The 23344-nt window shown below is 33.6% G+C and overlaps 1 protein-coding gene across 3 annotated transcripts in view; it reads right to left on the bottom strand.

The window, feature by feature from the left end:
* Nucleotides 1-23344, bottom strand: part of SLC6A15 (solute carrier family 6 member 15) — a 50862-nt gene that overhangs the window by 5458 nt on the left and 22060 nt on the right. For all 3 annotated transcript variants that reach the window (XM_012740823.3, XM_020287948.2, XM_076007129.1), the window contains 7 exons: nt 23072-23198; nt 21873-22054; nt 15465-15575; nt 10573-10814; nt 10073-10265; nt 8315-8507; nt 3027-3186 (listed from right to left, as the gene is read on the bottom strand). In XM_012740823.3, the coding sequence (XP_012596277.1) occupies nt 3027-3186; nt 8315-8507; nt 10073-10265; nt 10573-10814; nt 15465-15575; nt 21873-22054; nt 23072-23198 (1208 nt within the window). The remainder of the gene's footprint in view (nt 1-3026; nt 3187-8314; nt 8508-10072; nt 10266-10572; nt 10815-15464; nt 15576-21872; nt 22055-23071; nt 23199-23344) is intronic.

The raw sequence follows: 23344 nt of genomic DNA, 5'->3' as shown, positions 1-23344 counted from the left end.
CACATTAAAGATGACATAAACTAAGAAAATTTATAAAGTAAAATGAAACCAGTTAGGAACTATAATTTTTATTTAGTGAAAACCCTCTTAAGCCAATATTAAAATGTCTCCTCCTACTGATAATTTTATATTCTATGAACACATATTTGCAATACATTAAAAATTCCTTGTCTCATTTTTCATCATAGTAAGAGTTTTTTAGTATCATCAAATGTCCATAATCAGTGTCTGTATTTTCTGAACTCACATTTCTTTTTACAGTATGGTGGTTTCAACTGAAAAAAGGTCTACATATAGTGACTAATTGATATGTCTCTCAAATCTATTTTTAATCTCTAGGTTCCTCCTCCATCTCTTTTTATGCTTCTTCAGAACCTTAAGGGAGGGAAAACTAATTAAATGAGAGCATCTTCTATGTGAAAATTCTTACCTGCTTCTCAGATAAAATATGAGCTTTGGAGACCAGAAAACTTAATTTCAAATCATAGTTCTACTATCTTTTAATGCATATTTTAGTCTTTCTGAGGTTCATTTTTGGCATTTTCAAAAAAGTTACTATAATACCTACCTTGAAGGGTTATTTTTAGAATCATAAACAATGAATGCAGAGCATACTACCTCACATGCAGTAGGAATTCAATAGATGAATTAGTGATATTTTTCCTACTGTTGTTATAACTATTATTTAGGAATGCTAACTACTAAAAATAAATATTCTCTAGTATGCCTATCAAAAATTATGCACTGTCTAAATGAAAATTTAAATTATGAATGTATTGATTCACAGATCAGTCCAATAACAATATCAAATTCCATCATGGTGCAGGTTAGGAGCTATGAGTATAGCTTGGTAGCCTTTAGAGAAACATAGCTTTGAAATCAAGGTCCAGATTATAGTTGGTCTGCAACTAAAAAATGTGTTCTCCTGTACAAGAAAGGCCAATTTCCCATCTGTAATATATGACATTACTTACCACAGAGGTTTGTTTTTTTTTAATATAGACTTTAATTTTTCAAGAGCAGTTTTAGGTTCACAGCAAAATTGAGCTGAAGGTATAGTGATTTCCTATACAGCTCTGCCCACCATACATGCACAGCCTCCTCCATTAGCAACAGCTTCCACCAGAGTGATGCAATTGTTACAGCTGATTAACCTACATTAACGCAGCATTATCACTCAGTCCACAGTTTACATTAGAGTTCACTCTTGGTATTGTACATTCTGTGGGTTTGGACAAAGGTATCATGATATCTACCCACCATTATAATACCATACAATGTAGTCCCACTGTCTTAAAAATCCTCTTGTGCTCCACCCATTCATTCCTCTCCCCAACCCCCGGTAATCATTGATCTTCCTACTTTCTCCATAGTTTTGCTGTTTCTATAATGTTATATAGTTGGAATCATATAGTATGTAGCCTTTTTAGATTGGCTTCTTTCACTTAGTAAAATGTATTTACATTTCCTCTTATGTCCTTTCATGGCTTGATAGATCATTTGTTTTTAGCATTGAATAATATTTCATTCTTTGGATGTATCACAGTTTAAGTATCCATTAACCTACTGAAGGACATCTTGGTTGCTTTCAAGTTTTGGCAATTATGAATAAAGTTACTATAAATATCCATGAGCAGGGTTTTTTTTTGGTGTGTGTGGACATAAACGTTCAACTCCTTTGGGTAAATACCAAGAAGCATGGTTGCTTGATTATATGGGAGGAGTATGTTTCTTTTTATTATAAGCTGCCAAACTATCTTCTAAAGTGGCTATACCATTTTGCATTCCCACCAGTAATAAAGGAGAGTTCCATTCTGCACCCTTGCCAACATTTTGTGTTGTCAGTGCTCTGGATGTCCGCCAAGCTAATAAGTGCATAGTGGTATCTCATTGTTTTAATTTGCATTTCCCTGATGACATATAATGTGGAGCATACTTTCATGTGCTCATTTGCCATCCGCAGAGTGTTTTTATAAGGCTTAAAAGTTAATGCATGTCAGACAGCTATTACTATTACTGCTATATAGTACATGACTATTAAATTTAAATTCCCCTACCCTTCCTGGCCTGGAGCTTTTGAAAGTCATTAAAGAAAACAATTCTCTGAGCTTTGTTATAAAGCTCATTCAATACCAATAATGTTCTCTATATTACTTAAGAGGACCCTAGTCTCACTCTATGTGTACTCATTCCTACTTTACACAAAGCTAGTGCAAGCTTGTTGATCTTATTGCCTTTCAGTCTGCATATATGAATTAGAAACAATGACCATTGGACAAAGCCTCCAAATGTCTTCCCACCCCCAATATTACTATGATGCTTCATTTAATATCAAATACATATAATTTTCACACAATCAGGCACATAATTCAGAAGTTAGGGTATATAGTAAATTTAAATAATGACTCCATATAAATATTAATAAGAAGTTTGTATACAGTAAATTTTATATATATATATATATACACACACACACACACACATCTCAGGATGGAATATGTCATTTCCATTTCCTAAATTTTCCTGCTACATAAGGAATTATACACATTTCTCTCATAAAACAATTTGGCAAAATAATTAGGAGATAGGTTTTAAAGTTAAACAGAAATGGGGCTATGAATTCCAGGTTTGCTGATGTCCAGGTACGTGATGAGCAAGTCAGTCTGCGTCTCTCTAAACCTGATTCTCCCCATCTGTTAAAGGTAGATAATGACTCATAAGAACCTAAGGTTCTTGGAATATAGCTAATACTCATTAGATCTTGGAAGTTACTATTTCATAACCAGAATTAAACCAAAGCTGCAGAATTCTTAGCCATTATAATCTACACAATTCTAATTACTCACTCAACAGAAGAATATACTTTACTAAAATTGTTAAATGAACAAGAGCCTGCAAAGGATTTGATTTTATAAAGAATTTTTCCTTCTATTCATTTTCCTCTTCTTCTAAATGAAATAGATATCAATAATTGGTCTTTTCAAAATAGAGATGAAAAATGAATGCATAAAAGCAAATATACTTACTTATCTATGCCATAAACAAAGCATACAGCAATATTTTCCAAAATGACTACAATTAGCAGAGGCAATGTAGCAGAATAATCGTCAAACATTGTAACAAAGTAATTTCCAGAACGCTGCACAAATATCAGGCCAATACTAAATGCCAGAAGACAACAAATAACTGGAATAAAAGAATAAATTAAAAAATTAGCCCTTATTCAAAGTCATGTCTTTAAACCTTTATTATTATAAATTATTATATTCAAACATGTTATAACATGTCAGTTATATAAATAGGCAATACTTTTTCTGGTACTATGGAATATAACATATTTGAGGTTAAGTTACCTGGGGTTAGACCATCTTTAATATAAATTTATTGTAAGACAGTAACTCATCTCCCTGAGTTTATTTGCCAAGCGCAAATGAAGCAAAATTGAGAGAAAATTTTAAAAATGTAAATGTCCATACCCTGCTTCTCTTTTTAATAGCAAACATACTTTTTCAGGCAGTAAATATTCATAGGTCATTTCTACTTCAATAACATTCTATAGAAGTTGGAATCCATATAGGATATTTAAATTAATGAGACTAATGTGGTTTATAAGATTGTGAAACATAAATTTTTATATTTTATGGAATATGGTTATTTTAAAGTGTAACTGAAAAAATCTGATCAGACCTAGCTATGCCACCATTCAACATTTATATACTAATATTTATCTTGCCTGAACAGATCAGTTTGGAAAGTTATTATGACAGAGTTGAGCAATCTGATTATCCAAGCAATATCTAAGAAGAGTCATCTAAAAGGAGTTTCCCAAGTAATATTTAAGAAACAGTTGTGTATATTTCTGACTGGCTATCATTAACATAAAAACTTAGAGAGATTTTTGGAATCCATATAATATTCCCATATTTTTGGTAGACTCTCTAGTCTCTCATCTTATTAGCAAAGAAGTTCTCAAAAGTAAAAGATGACTGCATTCTATTTTTCAACCACATTTTAACTGAATGAGTAAAACTGAAAGAAGAAGAGTATGTGGTGGCAGGTCAGGAGAGAAGACAGACATCCATGAATTCAATCATACAAGGGTTCCCCAACAATTCAGTTAAGTATTGGTTACATTAAGCCATTACCTCTGTCTCTTAAGCACCATGCTAGTGCTATGAGTTACATCATACAGAAATGAATATCACATCTAAACACAGAATGTAGAAAAAGAAAAGTAACATTTACTTGGAGTCTACTGTTTATTAGATTTAAATGCTTATCACAGTATAAATAAATATTATCTCACTTGATTTTATAACATCACAACTGAACAATGTATTGCTATCTTCATTCTACAGATGACAGAAAAGACCCCGAGGAATATAAGTCTCAGGTTGTAAGTAACAGAGCTTGGATTTGCACCTAAGTCTGACTCTATAATAGTCTATGTAACTTTCATTGTCTCCTAATTACTTTGTAGTATAAGGTAAAAATGAGGAAAATATATTCTAGGTGGCACAGACAGTAAGAGTTTTGTTGGAGATGCGAGAGAAAAAGATAATTAGTAATTCACTGATCTTACTGTTCTATAGAAGAAAAACACACCTAACAAAGATGATGAGGCAACATTTCATTGAAGTCAAATATGACTATGACTTGAAGTATAGGTATGATTCCGTAAGACAGGAAATGAGGCAAGACAGTACATTCCCCTTTGCTCTTTCCAAATAAGTCTTCCAATAGAGGTCAGCAAATACTACCTGTACACTGTTACTTTTCATTTAATTTTGCAAGCCTTTCTGGGGAAGGAAGCAGGAGGGAGAAGCCGGTGAGGTGGAGAATAGCGCCTACCTGGCCTCTGTCCCAAGTGCCCGCTGCCCAGTGCTGGGGGCACCTTGTAAACCAGCAAACCAGGCCGTGCCACACACAGGACCCCGCTTGGACTCCCCGGTGAACGGGAGTGAAATCAAATGACTCCCCTGCTGGCCTGGCCTCTGCCGTTTCACTTATCGCTGCTCCCCTGAGCTCCATACACAACGGCTTGTCCACCCCAGGGCCTTTGCACTGGCCACTCTCTCCCCTTGAGATCCTCCTGCCTGCAATGTTTACATCACTGCTTCCTTCTCTCCCCCAAATGTCAGCTAAGTCAGCCCTCTTCTGCAGAGTCCTTTCCCAGTGGCCCTGTTTAAAGCGACCTTCCCCAAACACACACATCAGTCACTACAACAAAATCTGGATTTTGTCAAAGCATGCTCAAGTTGCTGTTTGCTTGTTCACTGAGCTTTTCTACCTGGTTTGTGTGTGTGCTTATGGCACATAGAAGAGTGCCTGGCACACAGCAGGTGCACAATAAAAATCCATCTATTAAATTCTTTTTTTTATTTTTGGTATAGAGTCTCACTCCATTTCCAGGGGTTAGAGTGTCATGATATCACCCTAGCTCACAGCAACCTCAAACTCCTGGTCTGAAGCGATCTTTCTGCCTCAGCCTCCCAAGTAGCTGAGACTACAGGCATAAACCATGACATGTGGCTAATTTTTCTATTTTTAGTAGAGACAGGGTCTTGCTCTTGCTCAGGCTGCTCTCGAACTCCTGACCTCAAACGATCCTCCTGTCTAAGCCTCCGAGAGTGCTGGGATTACAGGCATGAGCCACAGCGGCCAGCCAGTCTGATAAATTCTTGAGTCTCTTTCCCAGAGTAACAGGAGACAAAAACTCACTAAGTCCAGCTCCAACAACCTCACTGTCCATGACAACTGACATTTCCTTCTCACCCCAGGACCTGAACACTTGTGCGGTTCTGCTCCCTGGAACTGTTGGCCTTGTCACACCATTCTCCTCCTCCAGGTCTCCTTTCCAATATCACCTTCAGATTCTCTATCCCGATTGCTGGAAACAACATACGCAACTGTCGCCCTGCACTGTCTATGCTATTTGGTTGTAATTGAACAAAAACTGTGTTGTACTTAAGTTTTGCTCAATCACATCTATTTCCTCCTGTAGACACTGAATGCCATGGACTAGACAGACACCTTTCCATAGGACACCCAGAAGCTTATTCTCCAATAATGGTGCTATAACTTCTCTCCCACAAGGGTGTTTGGGAAGAATAAATGAGAGATATGAGGGAGTCCTAGGCGCTGGGGCTGGCTCATAGCTGGTGGCCAGTAACTGTTGATTAACATGTCCCAGCATTAGTGCTTTTTACATGAATCTAAACCCTTCCTCGTGTCCTTTCTAAACTCCGATTACATATAAAATGAAGCCTTAAGGGTATTGTCAGAGCATTCAAGCTCCCTTTGGGTATGGCCCCATATTCATGCATTAATTTTAGCCAGTAGGTATTCACTCCACCAGGCACTGTAGCAGGAACTGAGCTGGGATTCAGGAGCAAATAGGAAAGTCAGACCTGTTCTGTGATCTCGGATGCCTTGAGGGATGAAAGGGAACCCCTTCCTCAGAAAGGGATAGGGAAGGCTTTTTGAAATGGCATTCTAGCCCCCGGCGCCACGCATAGCTCACAGGAGAGGCTCTGTCAATATTTATTGCATACATAAACCTTTCTCAGGAGGGACGGGGAGAGGTTGGTTAATGGATAAAAAATTACAGCTTGATAGGAGCAAAAGGTTCTGGTGTTCTGTAACATTGGAGAATGACTGTAATGAACAACAATTTATTGTATAGTTTCAAATAGCTAGGAGAGAGGATTTTGAATGATCTCAACATGAAGCAATGATGAATGTTTCAGGTATTGGATATTGCAATGATCCTAATTTAATCAGTACACATCATATACTTGTATCAAAATATCACTCTGTACCCCATAAATATGTACAATTGTTACACATCGATATTAAAAATAACAACTAGAATGTAAATGTAAATGTGATAATTTTTGACACACTGGGTTGAATAAACTACATTATTAAAGTTAATTTAAAAGTTTTAAAAAATGAAAAAAAATTTTGCAAGCCCTTTGCTACAAGAGGAGATGGTTTGGACATGGGAGGCAAATATAAGAATGCCAAGATGATTTTAGCCTGCATGTCAGGCAGGATATTGATAACAATATGAAGAAGTAGAAGTTGGTTTCTGGAATAAGATAAAGAAGCTTCTCATTTTTGTTTGGCTAAGTGGAGGATATACAGGGGCTCTCCAGAAAGTATCCAGCCATTGTTAATATAACAAGAATGATTATGTGGCTGGATACTTTCCAGACAGCCCTCAAATAGCTATGAATATTTAACAAACTGCTGAAGTTAAAACTTGTTTTAAATACACACACACACCCACACAAACACACACAAACAGACACCCTTAGCAGAGCATCTATTTACACATAAAGTATTACTAAATCTTTCACAATAATAAAAGAGCCTTAGGGAGCTTGCACACCACTGCCCAGTGATCAAGATCACCAATGTATTTTTCATCCAATCTTATTTTACATCACTTAACAGTATTGTTCCTGTACTCTGGTCTGGCTAGCTTCCTTACTGTTTCCCTTATCTCTATTTACATATATTTACTAAAGTTGTCTTCTGACCCCTGAAAAAACCCTACCTCTTTCCAATTCAATCTCCATCTCGTTCTCTGATGGCTGCATCATATACTTAGATTACTTAGCCTTTTCTGAAGTCTTATAACATGCAAAATCTCTATTATGCTGTCTATCAGTATTTTACATGATATAAATCATAAGCTAAATCTTAATTTTAGCACTATTATATTTATATATTATTATTAATATATATTAATATATCATTATTATAATTTTGTTTGTATCTTTTATATCTTATAAATTCAAAGATGATGCAGTACAAAACTGGTACTTTAATAATTACTTGTAGATTGGACATATTAACAATCATCCACATTGATAAATTGTTTTCTTTTCTACATAGAGACATTAATTACGAGTAAATCACAATTGCTATTGTATATGAAAAATGGATTTAGGCGCATCATTTTCAACTGTTTGGATAAGAGTATTGCATCTGAACTGCTCTATTTATAATTATTTGACTTGTATACAAAATCATACATGAACATTTTTATAACTATTCTAGTGTCAGTAATTACTATTACTAAATTGTAAAAGAATAAATGATCATTAGTGGATAATTAAATGTAATTTAATTAAACATATCCACGGGATATAAATAGGTATATAAATAAAATAATAATAAATAATAATAATAGACCTTAATAAAACCCAAAGCAGAACACATTCACGTTTCTGTCTCTAATCTTTCACCAAGAATAAAATGGGCCATATCAGTTATCAGAAAAGTCGAATACGTAAAAACTCACCAGTAAGAATTTCTTTCCTCACTTTGAAAGTGTCCACAACAGGCGTGATGATCCCTTCAATGGTTCCAAACATGCTGCCAAGGCCTAGATTTACCAGCATGAGGAAAAACATCACTGACCAGAAGGGAGATGCAGGGAAATGTGTCATCGCTTCTGTAAAGGCAATAAAAGCTAAACCAGTCCCCTGAACAGCCTGAAAAATACACAACATAGCAACATGAATACAGAGCAATATTAAGTAATAGCTCTATATATCACTTACATAGGGGGAAAAAACAAATCTGTGAAGAAATGGCCAGGAGCTACAGGAAATAAGCATGCTGACATCAGCCTTTAACCTGATAGATTGATCATGTTTATTCTCAGAAGCCAGATTCAATTAGATAAAGTAGATCCAAATAATAAAACTCTGTTTAGAATTATTAAATACAGAACACAATTATATTGTATTGTGTACTAGATATCTCACAAAGATCCTAGAAGGATATATTAAATAATACATAATATTTTTGATTCTGTTAAAGCTTATGAATGTGGATAATAATTTATTATCACAGATACATAAATATATATATATACACACACACAACTATTTCTGGTTCATATATAAAGATAAAAAATATTTAATGTTGCCTCAAAGTAGCTAAATCAATTGGTATAAAGAAAATATAGACTGTGAATAATACACTTGTTTTATTTAAAATAAAAATGCTAATGACAAATAAAAGCATGTGAATAGAATGGATTATGAAAAGTCAATTTTTAATCTAAAAAAATACATCTGCATCCCTTTTACTTCTGATATTTCTACCCTCCTGCTAAAAAACTTTGGGCTGATATGCCGATTTTCATAATTCAAGAGACACAGTCAAAATTGATAATAAAATGGATAAAAAGACAAATATTCCAATTGGCAGAATGGAAGGGGATTACTAGCAAATATTAGCATGAGTTTATTTTTTTATGAGTATCCCAAATATTGCGTTCTAACATAGCAACTTGCTTTTCCTAAGAAACTGTACCTCTAACTAAACTTCAAGTTGATTATGTTACAAAGATAACAGATAGACCAGAATATTTAAAAAAAAAAACTTTGAAAGGTTAAGTTAGTGATTAATAAAATATTTTTATAGAATTCAAGGTTTTTATATTAATGATGACAGTACCCATAATTTCCTGTACATGATTCTTTATGCTTATTCTCAAGTATAGTTGGCCATCTTAAAGCTAATGCTAAATGCCCAATTTCTCCATTATATTTTCCTTTTTGACAATACAGGAGGCAGTGGTAGCTAATGCAAGAATATTTATTAATGTTCACCTATTTCTTGTTTAATAAAATATATAACAGTGGCTAAAAAAAGGACCAGATCATGACTTTTTGAACATGACTATTAAAATGGCCATTTCAAATTCTAGTCAGTCATCAAAGCAATTATGCGATGCATGTTAATGAGTCATAATTCAAATTCTGTATTAAACAGTATACCAAGAAAAGTATCAGACTAATCATCATTCTAAATCACTTTATCTATATTCATATTTTAAATTATTGTGGCTCAATCAATGAAATTACTTTTTAAAGTAAATCAAATTGTTGTGATTTAAGAAAACACATTCTCTAAAATGAAGCATGTGAATTTTGAAATAGCATAATGTTCCTCATTTTAAAGGTCATTTTCCTAAAAGAAATCTGCTGGATAATGCATATTTTAACTAAGTGACAATTATTTTATTGCTCAAACATTGTTTACTAACTTTATTTAGCTCATCTCCAATTTGACAGGAATTGAGATGAAGAACAGGAAACTCTTCTTCTTTCACTTTTTGGATGATGTCATAAACTAAATGATAATCTTCTTCAGTAACAGCTGAAAGGTTGATATGATGGGGAATAATGTCCTGACTAATGTTTCCCATTTTTAAAAATTTTATGATCATTTCTGAATTTCTGAAAAACAGAACGACATATGAATGAGCACTTAAGAGTTCTTTGGCGTATATTTTCTACACAATTATGCCATCAAAAGCTAATGAATGTGGAAAGTTCCCAACACAGAGAAATGGTAAATGTTTGAGGTGACAGATATCCCACTTACACAGATTTGATCAGTGCATATTGTATGCTCGTATTAAGCTATCACATATACCTCATAAATATGTACAACTATTACGTATCTATAAAAAGTTTTAAAAATTAAAAATGTTTCTAAAAATTAAAATAAGGGGGAAAAGCTAATGGAAATTAATATCCATACTGTGCAATGCATTTCTCATTTATGACATTTGCTTTGAATCCCAGAACTGCAAACACCACCAATGTTGCCAGGACAGAAGTGAAAAAATTGATGAAGGACACCAAGACAGCATCAAAGTGGCAGTTGTTGTCTCTTTTGTTGTAGCTTGAAAAGGCAATGACGCCACCAAATCCCAGACCTAAGGCAAAGAACACCTGAGTAGCAGCTTCTCTCCAAACCTTGGCCTCCAGCATTATTTCAAGCTGTTTAAAAATAAACACAATTGAAATCAGTTAAAAAATAATATTTCAGGATAGTTCATTTACATAGAATTAATCCTATTGTTTAAATATATTACAATGATATTTATGTACCCAAAGGTTATTTAAATCTGAAGGATAATCCTTCTTAAACAGAAATAAACATTTATTTCAGAAATAAACCATATGAATAATAAAGACTATCAGGATTTTACATGGAGATTTTACTTACATGGAGATTTTCTACTTATATAGAAATTTTTAAACATTTTAAGACAACTCATCAAAGGACTATATGAAAGAGAAATTAATTATCTTCAACTAATTCCCATTGTATCTTTTTTTCCAAAGCAAAATAAATCTATTACCAATAAAAGTTAAATAATTACTTCACAAATGCTCGTAAGTTTTGTGCTTTCTGATGTCAATCCAATGAATGAAAGAGATAACAATTATGAACTTGGTAGAGTTGACCTATTTGTACTTTGCATATTAACATATGTATTATTCATTTATTCAAAACTTCACTGAAAGGCTTTTCTTTGACAATAGAAGAAATGTAGCTCTATAATATATAAGATGACCTTTCAGATCCAAAGTGTTAATGTACTGAATCTGTGGTGAACGCATATTTCAAGTAACTGTGCTTTACTTTTTAGATAATTATCACTGTATATAATCAAAACTGTTAACTGAAACAATTAACATTAATCACACCTGACACTGACCTCAATAAATAGTTAAGTTCAATTTCAGTAATAATAGTGTTTAAATTATCATTTTATCTCTTTTCACCATTACAATCGCCTTTATTGGGAGCAATGTCAAATGTGGCTAAGAACACAAGTTCCACAGTGAATTTCAGATCTTGATTCTGCCAATTAATAATTTAAAAATAGTGCAACCTAGGGCAAATGATACATCCTCCCTGACTTTCAGCTTCCTCAAAGGAAAGATGGAAGTAACAAGGAGTGTATTACTTACCATAGTGCTTACCATACTTTAAATGCTCAGTAATTGATGACATATATGAACTATAGTGGCAGACACACTGATAAGCACTTTATATGGTTTATCTCACTCAATATTCACACCAACCCGTGAAGTTGTTGCTATTATTATCTGAGTCTTAGAAAGGTTAAGTAATCTGCCTAAGGCTAGACAGTAGTTCTAGGGTAGAAATGAAATATGAACACATGTAAACTCCAAAATCCATGTTCTCTCAAATATTTTTTTAGGAGGAATAAATTCTATTGTTCTATAACACTGTAGGATGACTATAGTTGATGATAATATATCGTTCCAAATAGCTACAAGGAAGGCATTGAATGTTCTCGTCACAAAGAAATGAAAAACGTTTGAGATGATAGATATGCTAATTACCCTAATCTGATCACTATACATTTTTTTGAGATTAGATATATAAGGTTTTTTTAACTTTTTTTTTCAGTATGGTGTTTTGGTTACATAGTTTGCTTTTGTACTGCTTGACTCGAAATTATAAGTGTGTCCATCACCCAGACAGTGTACATTGTACCCGTTAGGTATGATTTCACCACTTTCCTCCTCCTCCCTCCCACGTGCACGATTTCCATTGAATTTTACTTCCATCTATGCGTATGAGTACTGATCAGTTAGTTCCAATTTAATAGTAAGCACATGTGGTGTTTGTTTTTCCATTCTTGTAATACTTAGAAAGATGGTCTCCAGTTCCATTCACATTGTTGCAAAAGGTATTAATTCATTGTTTATGGCTGAATAATACTCCATGGTGTACCTATACGTTTTATTAATCCACTCATGAATTGATGGGCACTTGGTTTGATTACACATCTTTGCAATTGAGAATGTGCATTCTAGTGCAAGTGGTTTTAGTTTTTGTTTGTGATAAAATGACTTATTTTCCTTTGGGTATATACCCAGTAGTGGATTGCTGGATCAAATGGTAGGTATACTTTTAGTTCTCTGGGGAATCTCCATACTATTTTCCATAGAGGTTGCATTAGTTTGCAGTCCCACCAACAGTGTGTAAGTGCTCCTTTCTCTCCACATCCACATTGGCATCTATTGTTTTGGGACTTTTTAATAAAAGCCCTTCTCACTGGGCTTAGGTGATATCCCATTGTGGTTTTGATTTGCATTTCTCTGATAATTAACCGCTTTGGTACTGTGCTCACCGGCAGTGAAATCTTGCCCACAGCCGGCACTCATAGTCCGCACGATAGTTTGTGCTGTGCATTGACGATGAATCTGTTTTGCTCTTGTGTGATGAGGAAAGCTTTAAAGCACTGAAAGCTTTTTTTACTTTACAGGCAGCTTTACTTGTAATGTAAATCAGAATAGGTAGCATATAAATATATGTTTTCATTACATTAATTTTAAATGTTCACAATTTTATTTTGATAAACGAAAAATTAGAAAAGTCATATCACGGCTGTCAGCTAATGTTATCCATCTTAAATTAATTTTTGTGTTGGTGAGAGATATGGATCTTGTTTCAATCTCCTACATGTGGCTATCCAATTTTCCCAGCATCATTTATTGACTAGGATCAAATATTAGAATTTATTGCTTCAATTAATTTTAGTTATTATTAAGATCTATGAAATATTATTATCAAACATAATCATGATTATAATTTATGAACAATTAACCAAGATACGCATATTGTTTATTGACCATAACTACATTACCATTCTATGACTAATACTGATTACTAAAATACACTCAACCGTCTATCTCTACTTTACCCACTAGATGGCAGAAAAACACCTACTTATTAAAGACATTATTCAAGTTACATCTAATTTCTAAACTAAATCTCCTTTAGCTGTTTCAGGAGTATCTGGGGTGTTTAGGTACCTTCTCCCCTATATAAACAATGTAAATTAAAAAGTAATTTACAGTTACTTTTAATTCTTATATTAGCTGCTATGTCCTACAGTGATCTAACAAAGCATCTTATCAACCCTCAATGAAAAGTGGGCTAAAGAAAAAATAACATTTTTTTAATTATTTTATTTTATTTTATTTTATTTTTGTAGAAACAGCGTCTCACTTCGTTGTCTCAAACTCCTGGCCTCAAGGGATCCTCCAACCTCGACCTCCCAAATTGCTGGGATTATAAGACCATGTCTGGCTTAAAAAATAATATTTTAACAGTGATCCCTAGGTCAGGTAAAAATGTTAATTTATGCTGCAGTTTTAAATACTGGGGCCATGAAAATTATGTATCAAAGTATTTAAATTCTAAAATATCTACTTAAATTAAAATGTTTAGAATTGTGTCACAAGTCATTGCCAATTTGGAAAGAGAATATATTCCAGAAATTTACACCGCATTTCATTATCCTGAACTCTGAAAATATTTTTTTCAATATTATGCATAAATTTTGGTCATTCAGTATGGCTCATTTGAAGCAGATTTAAATTATAACATGGCTGAAATTTATAAATCTTAACTAGTTATTCACTAAGAAGTCCCAACAACTCTAAATGTTAAACAGGACTTTTGAACTAACCAAGAAAACCAGACACCAATGTCAGCATTTTTGCTACTACAGAATGAATACCAACTCAAAACCAGACACACAAAGAACACAGCTTCTTTTAGCAGCATCAAGGCAGCTGCCAGGAGTGACAAAGAATTCCAAAGAAGCTAATCCCTTCTGCCCAAATCTCACAGCACAATGCTGGCTGCACATTCACCCTTCAGATAACTCCCCATTTCTAATTTTGAAATTATATCTTTATACAGTTGTATCTTTATGTTTGCCTATGATAGTATCAGCAAACGGATAGTGAAGTACAACTTCATTTTAGTGAATAGCAAAAAATACATATACCTCAAAACTTATTTTTGTTTCCTGTTAAATCAATGTAACAAGTTATAATTAAGTCCACAGTTATGATTAACCAGTTTCAATGTACCCAGTGTTGGGTTCAGCTCTACTAACTTGAATGAGAGTGTAAGTTCTGAGCTCTCTATAAAGTCTACTAAGTATTTTCCTAAAATGTATATACATTTATAAAAGTTACAGAACTTCCCAAACTGACCACTGCACATATTATTCCATAAGGAATAAAACCTCAAAACAAGGCTAAAACAAGAAAATACTGATTTTCTGGGTCCATGGATTTTAGGTGGTCTGTAAACCTCTTGACACACTAAGCAAATTAATATGTTCATTATTTTTTCTGGTAAGAACATCTGATTGTCAATTTTTCAAAGGGGTTCATGACATCAAAAGGTTAAGAACCACAGAAACACAGGGAAAAAGTAAATGAAGATTTAAAAGTTCTAAAATTTAGTCAGTGTAAAAATTGGGGATTAATTTATTATGAAAGAGAAATTTTTGAAGTTGAAATGCTTATAGTCTTACTTTAAAGCCAGGATGGGATGTTTAAAAATGGAGATAGATGGATGTAATTTTATGTATTAATATATACTATGTATTTTACATATACATATATATATATATATATATAAGCTCTGGTTTTTCTAAGCTGGTTAACATAACTATTAAATATAACTTAAAAGTTCAATACACATATCTTAGAACAACTATCCCTTAAATATAACTGTAGAAACATTTCAACAATAAACATACTGCTTTCATGATCATAAGCCTTCAACAGAAATATGGTACATACCTTCGGGGTGAACATGTGGCGGATGCCATCAATTGAACCATTTAAAAGGAGTACTCTGATTAGGAAGCATATAAGTACCACGTATGGGAACAGAGAACTAAAATACATAATCTGCAAAGAAAGAAAAATAAAATAAGTGAGACACAATAACTATGTTCTTTTTCTTATAGTTAAGATTGTATGTGCTCTGTTCTATACATTGACAATCATTGTTTTTATAGTACGATTAATAATACTATTAATAACTTCTAAAGCTATCTTTTAAGAATGGCTTATTAGTCTTGATTCAGTCTTATTCATGATCCTATTAGAGGTATAATGAAAAGTAAGAAAAGTTTATTTATTCTCCATTGAAATAATCCATAGGTATGGTATAGCTTGAATAGTGTTGATTCCTTACAGTTCATAAAACAAGTATTATTTAAGACAAATAAACAGGCACTAACTTCCTAACACAGTCCTACTCTTATTGCTTTAAGTAGCAATAAAAAAAAGTAGTTCCTTTTTTCTTTTAACCAAAGTTATATTATGATTCTGTAAAACTTCCAAAATATAGTCTCTATACAAAGTTTCCTTCAGAACCTGAATAATTAAACGTGTGAAAGTTTTGCCTGCTGCTTCAGCAATTTTTTCCATTAAACAGTTCAGAAAACATTTATCAGAGAAAAGGAACTGTCCTATCCAGACATTCACTGCATCCTTGACATCTTCATATAGAGGCCCAGCAGGTCTCTAAAATGTTTCAGGTCCAGAGGAGAACTTCTGAATTTCCCCCAAAGCTGTTCACATTTATCTCCATTTCAAAAAATGGCCACGCCCTCCTTTCAGTTGGTAAAGTCAAACATCTAGAAGTCCTGGACTATTCATAATATTCTCCTAACTGGTTTTCTGGCTCCCACTCAGGTTATGTCATTCCTTGCTTAAAACACTTCAGGAATTTCTAATGCCATTGAACTAACATGCTAACTCTCCCGTCTGGCCTGCCTGCCCACCACTCTCCCTCTCCTGAGCTCTAGCCCCTCAGGCTCTTGCTATCCAGTGAGACTACCAGGCTCAGCCAGCCTCAGGGGCAAAGCAGGGCTGCAGCCTCCCTCAGAAACACCTCTCCCTCACCTGCACTTGACTTGCTCCACCTTGTTATTTCAGTCTTAGCTGTATCTTCCCTCTGAGGTCTTTCCTGACCACTCAAAAAATAAGGCTATGCCTTTTTCTGTCCTATCTGTCCATGAACCCTTGGTGATATTATTACCTTGTTTTGTTTTTTTGACAGCACTTAGCACTGCTGGAATTTTTTTTATGTGTATGTTTCCCCATTTATTTAATTGTCCTCTATTGGAATGTAAGCTCTGTGAGGGCAAGGGCTTTTTCTCTCCTGTTCACTACCATGTCTCTCACACTTAACACCATTGCTGGCACATAGTAGCTACATATGTATCTGTGGAAGGAAGGAATGGAAAGAGGGTGGGAAAAATAGAGTAAAAACTGCCATAGCTGAGGATGGCTCAGGGCAGGTAAGAGATATTGAATGCAATAATAACTACAAACAACATATAACATAATACACCTATTTATACTTCCTCTATAGTTTTACACACTCACGAATCACATTTAAACATGTGAAACGCCCTATGGAAAAAGTTAATGTTATGGCTAAAACCTCAGTATACTTAAAAATCAGTATTTTAAAAATCTATTATAGTTTAACTTAAGTAGTTGCAATAACCTTTTTCAATCATTTCAAATTGGTTTAATTATTTGATTACATCCTTCACCCACAATTCTTCATTTTTTTTAAAGGATGCTTTTGGATGAAGTACCTTTTTTTAATTCTCCCTTCCTACTTTTAACATTATTAAATTTGTCAGTTACCTTGATCCCACTTATATTAAAGTTATCCTCTTTATGAGTCTTCTTTACAAATGGTAACGCTAGCCAGAAGTATGGATTCACTTTGCACTAGCTTATCTTTTTGTTTTGTTTTTTTCTTAACAGAACTCAAATTTGCTGCCTTATAAGTGACTTAAATGACTTCCATTAATCCTACTTATATCAAAAGTGAAAATGAAGGTTTACACATTAAAAGTCTGGATAGGTTGATTATGATTTTTCCAATAAAATACATCCTTTTTATTTTGCATTTATATTTTTCCTTATACTTTATTTTATTTTGGTATTTTTAATTTAGCTTCAAATTAAACACTAAGAGAAGAAAAGATTCTTGTTGGATTTATATTTTTCTAGGCTAAACAACTCTAACCTAACCTTAATATGTTCCTCTTCCCCATGTCTCAAAAACAACTGATCACCAAGCCTAATTGATTCTATCAAAGACATCTTACATCTGTCCCACTGTTTCCATCCTCAATTACACGTTTGCCTTTCACTATGAAAATAGTTTCCTGCTCATCTTGCCTCCAGATTCTGTCAGCTTTCCTCTGCATCCCAGAAATTCATCATCCACACTACTGCCAGAGTGATCTTTCTAAGGACCGGGTGGTGTCACTGAACTACTAAAAACATCCTCAGATATTCCACACTGTTTATTAGGTAAAAGCCCAATCTTTTTACCAGAGTCCTTTGATATCTGCAATTAACTTACACTTTGTGCTTCATATCCCACCAGCTGTGCAAATGCTATTTAAAAGTCACACAGGAGTACTCAGTAATCGTTGAGCTTTGCACCTGTTGTTTTCTGTGCTTGCAACATTCTCTCCCTGAAATTTCTGGTGAACTCCTGCTCAACCATCAAACACTAGCCAAAAAGTTCTCTCTTCCGTGAAGCTTTCTTACAAATCCAGGTTAATTTCAATCGTTGCCTCTATGCTACCATGGAATTACTATATGCCTCTATTACTGCACTTGATATGTTGTAATTATCTGTCTTACCAATTAGATTATTTATGGCTTCCATGAGGACAAAGGCTGTGGCCTAATTAATATTTGCATGTCCACCAGTGCCTGACACATAGTAGATACTCAAAAATATTATGTATTAAGAGAGGATTTATAGGAATTTGTTTTCTTTCCTGTACATATTTCCTAAAAATATTTATTCTGCAGTATTTGAAAAATTATATACTAATTATATGATCAGGCTTATTTCAATTTTCATTTATTAATTCAACAAATATTTGAATTCTTAAAGACACTGATCTTGATTCAATAAGACTCTGACATAGCTTCCTAAGAAGGAGCAGGAACATTTCAATCATGTAACAAGGAGAAAAATAACAGTCAAGATTTTAGCTACTTAAGTGGTATAAGAAGGTCACACCTCAATTTTATTCTTCTATGCACATGGAAAAGGACAATATATTTAATTATTAAATCCTAATATTTAAAAAGATGTATCTTAAAAGTCACCACTTTATAGATATATCTGTGTCATTTTGAAACACAAACTCTTTGCATTTACTCATATGGCTGTAATCTTATACCAAAATAGGTACATAATATTATTAAAAAATGGGTTAATTTCAACCTAACTGGCTATTTGCACCCTAAACACTTCCTCCTTACCATACTTTATTTTATGACACGCTACCTGAAACTGAGTTTATTATTTGCTGTCTCTGCCATTGGAATAGAAACTCCATGAGGACAGGCATGTAATCTACCTTGTTTATTGCTTTATGTCCAGAACTAAATGTTTAATATAAGCATACATTCAGAAAGAGTCACTATTTTTTAGTATTTCATAGCCTAGTTTTAGCTCTGCCTGTCATTCATCAGTTGTTTAATTCTGGCCAATTATTTATTTTTCCTAAGTTTGTCAATTTTATAGAAAAATGGAGATAAAACATGCAAATCGTCTGGCTACTATAAAGATTAGACAAGCTAATGTATGCAAAATACTTAACACAGTAGAAATAACAATTGCAAAATAGTATTAGTAGAAAATATTACCTTAGAATTAGAAGAAAGCTTAGAGCATCTCATTTCTATCCTTCATCTGTGAGCAGGCATCCCCCCCAGAGATGCTGTAACAAGGGGACATGCAAGCTCCGTTTGACCACCTCCAATGACGCTGAGTTCTCTACCACTGAGGCAATTAATTTCATTGTCCCCAATTTGATTCCTAAAAGGTATATCCTTTTCTTTGAAGATTTACTGCCACCCCACCACCCACCATAATCCCCAGTATTTGATACAGCTCTGTTTTCTGTGGCTACACAGAACAGCCTATCCTTCTTTTGATTCAACTATTTGAAGATTGTGATCACAGGGCTGAGATCTCTCTTCTTCATAATAAAGCAGGAAATAAAAGATTTCAGTAAAAACCAGTATTGTAGATGTGGTCCAACTGAGGTGTGCCTACCTAGTTCAAAGGACCATGACGCTATCATACCCCTCTTTAATTCATGCAGTTTCCAATTAGCATTTTTGGATGGAGGGTTTGCACGTGTGTGTGTGTTGGGTGTGTGCGTTGAGGAAGGCACATCACAAGTTGACTCATATTCTTCTTTTAGCTGCTGAATCCCTTAAGATTTGTTTTACACATAATGGCCTTAAGTCATCATATTTCTCTATCTTGTAACTTGTCTGTTTATGTAGAAGCATTTTTGTTTGGTAGGCAAATATAGAGGTTTACATATAATAAATAAAAGTTGTATTACATTTTTCTAGTTAAAGTTATGTTACATGACATGAGAAAAACAACCCCAAAATGCTGTAATAAGAAAAGGATGAATAATTGCTTAAGTGATGATACGACAGACTAAGATGAAACAAGATGTGGTAGTAAGAAAACTTGAGTACAAGAAGGTTTTGAACAACGTCTCTGGCTGAGCACAGGTGGTTCTATTTCTAACAAATGACATTATCTTAGAAATTACATAATGTGGTTAGGTCTGGTTTAAGAATCTATTCCTTTACTTATAATCTGTCCGTAATATGGCTCAGACATAGTTTTAAGACACGCTCAATTGAACCCATTCATTAAAGTTATGTAGTCATGCAATACAATGACATTTGCCAAAGATTTAAAGATATTCAGATGTGTTATCTATCATATTCACTTCTTCAAAAGTAAAAATGATAAGGAGGTTCTGCCAGGAAGGTAAATGTAAAATCAGCTATAATTTACAAGTTTAAAAGTTATCAAATTCTTAATTAAATTTGAAATAACAGGAAGCAAAAGTGAATTAGACAGACTTATGCCCTAAAAGATTCATTGTTTAGAATAAATATGACAGTAGGAGACATTATAGTGTTGCAGTACAAGAACATGGGTTCTACATTTACACAGGCTGCAGTTCTAGGATTTACTGGCCATGAAGCTTTGGGTGAGTTACCTAATTTCTCAAATATGTTCTTTTATCTGTAAAATGGGCCAGAAAGTGTCAATTACTTCTTAGAGTTATTTTTAGAATTAAATGGGATAAAGTATATAAAGCACAATAGTGCCCAGAGAATAATAAGTATGTAATAAATATTGGCTTCCATTACTGTTCTTGGTCTAGCCATTGTCAGAATCATCTTTATCATTTATAATTATTGTTATTAACATTACTACTACTACTATTTCCACTCCTGCTAGCATATGATGATGAGTGGTAATAAGTTAGCTTGAAAAGATATATGATCAGAGCTATGGTTTGGAAAGAAAAATAGTAGAGGTGGACTGTTAAAGGGACAGAGAGAAGAGCTGTCAATAACTTCTGCTATGGTCCAGCAAAGAGATGTAGAGAGCTTTAAAACAGTGGCAGGGATAATGAAAAAACAATGCAATATGAAAGTAAAATAATGAATGGCAATCACTTTCCTAATGCATCTTTTTAAAAAAATCAAGGTACCTAGAATTCATTTAATATTTTCTTCAACTACAGCCTTTCTAATTTTCAATTTGCCCAGCAGGGATGATCTTTAGTCTTTTACATTACTCTGAATTCCTTTTTGGGATTATCATAACAACATAATGATGTTAGGAGCTTTAAGAAACACTCCACACTGTGCTATTTTAAAATTCTTTATGCAACTATTCCTTAGAAAACTTACAGCAGAGAGAAATGAATGGTATAAAACAAACAAAATGAATAAATTCTTCAATCTACCACTTTCCCCAACTTCCATAATTGAAGCTAAAATCAGAGAACTAGAATATTAAACTGAATAAACAGCAAAAAGAAAGAAATTTTGAGTATTGGCAGAAATTTTAAAGATCATGTTGAAATAAGGAAAGATTATAAATGACATTAGATCTCACTGTAAAGCATTTAATCTTTATTTATGACCTTTTCTTAATTTAAATACATTTTTTAAAGCATCACTTTTTACCAATCTTTAATTCTACCCAGAATGAAGTGTTACATGCAGTTTGCTCACAGAAATTTGTTAACAGAACTTGAGTAGGGCGTGGTACCCAGGAATGGGGATTAGCAGAATGGAAAGAGGCTCTAACATACTAACTTTTCCAGAAGACTGAATGCCTTTGATCATAGCCAAGCAAACCATGACCCAGGCAGCCAGCAAGCAGATGGTCATCTTCCAGTTTAAGCCTCCACTTTCAGAAATGGAACTGGAAATATTCAGTGCTTCTCTGTACCAGTAATAGGTGGTGGCAGAACTTTTTTCGCATTCTGGCTCTACAACTATAGAAATAAAGGTGACACACAATAATTTCAGACTATAAAGAGTAATGATACAATTCTTAACATTTCCTAGAACACTAATACCATTCTACAACAGCATTTAAATTCACAGTTAAGAATATAAAAGCTCAACTACACAAAAATTTGAAAAACCAACAAACATGTATCCTCTTTGACATTTCTTATCATGCATTTCTGAGGTAAGAATATGTGAGTAATTAAAACAAATTCACGTTTATCACCCTTCCCACCCGAGGAATTATTTGATTAACTCCTTAGGGTAGCATTGTCAAGTATGCTAGCTGCTGGCCATATGCAGTTTTTGAAATGGGGCTAGTCTAAAGTGACATGCGCTACAAATGTAAAATTCACACTGGATTTCAGATTTAGTACAAGAAAAATAATGTACATTACTATATTAATAATGTTTATAATAATTGCATGTTGAAATAATATTTTGATATATTAGAATAAGTAAAATATTTCACCTCTTTTTTTTACTTTTCTCAAACATGTCTACTAAAAAAATTTAAACTACACATGTGAGTTGCATTCTATGTTTACTGGACATCACACTATAGGAAATTTTTATTTACATCATAGGATGTTAAAAAATGATGAGAAAACTATAAAGCAACAGAACCAAGACATAAAAGCAATTATTTTAATTTAAATTCTTCTCTCTGCCCCCATTTTGTTGGCTTTAATGAAAATATAAGGCATCAATCAGAGTGTACAAAATAAAAGATTGTCAAAAGTTAATAACTGAACCCTTGCAATATTTTACCCTAATATCATAAGGCACAATAAAGTAATCTGGAAAGAGCTAGAAAACTTAGATGGTCCCAAAAGTCTATCTCTCAGGGTCTGCCAATGCTAAAAGTGAGGAAAGTCTGTTACGATGATAATTTTGAATAATTTTCACATATCACTTAAAAAAATCTTGAAAGCATGTGCCTTTGCCACTCTTATGATCTTTAAATACAAAAAAAACACACTACATTGTATATGTCTTACAAGTATGTGAAGCATTTTTCACCAGAGGACACTGATCCCAAGGTAGAGGTTGCTGAAAAGACTGAGAAAAATAAAACAAACTCCAGCCAATGATGACGTTGTAGTAGAGAGCCACAAAAAAACACACCTGCAAAATAAAATAATGGGATGCCATTAAAATTCTCAGGCTTTGTCATTTAAAACAATGAGATGAAATGCATGAAACTCCATTTAACATTTTTAAAATCCCCCTTATTTTACTTTTTTATTGAAACACATTATCTTGTCTAAAGC

Source organism: Microcebus murinus, chromosome 10 (genome assembly GCF_040939455.1).
Source record: "Microcebus murinus isolate Inina chromosome 10, M.murinus_Inina_mat1.0, whole genome shotgun sequence".
NCBI lineage: Eukaryota > Metazoa > Chordata > Mammalia > Primates > Cheirogaleidae > Microcebus > Microcebus murinus.
Note: the sequence above shows the minus strand (reverse complement) of the source record. Positions and strands in the feature narration are given on the sequence as shown.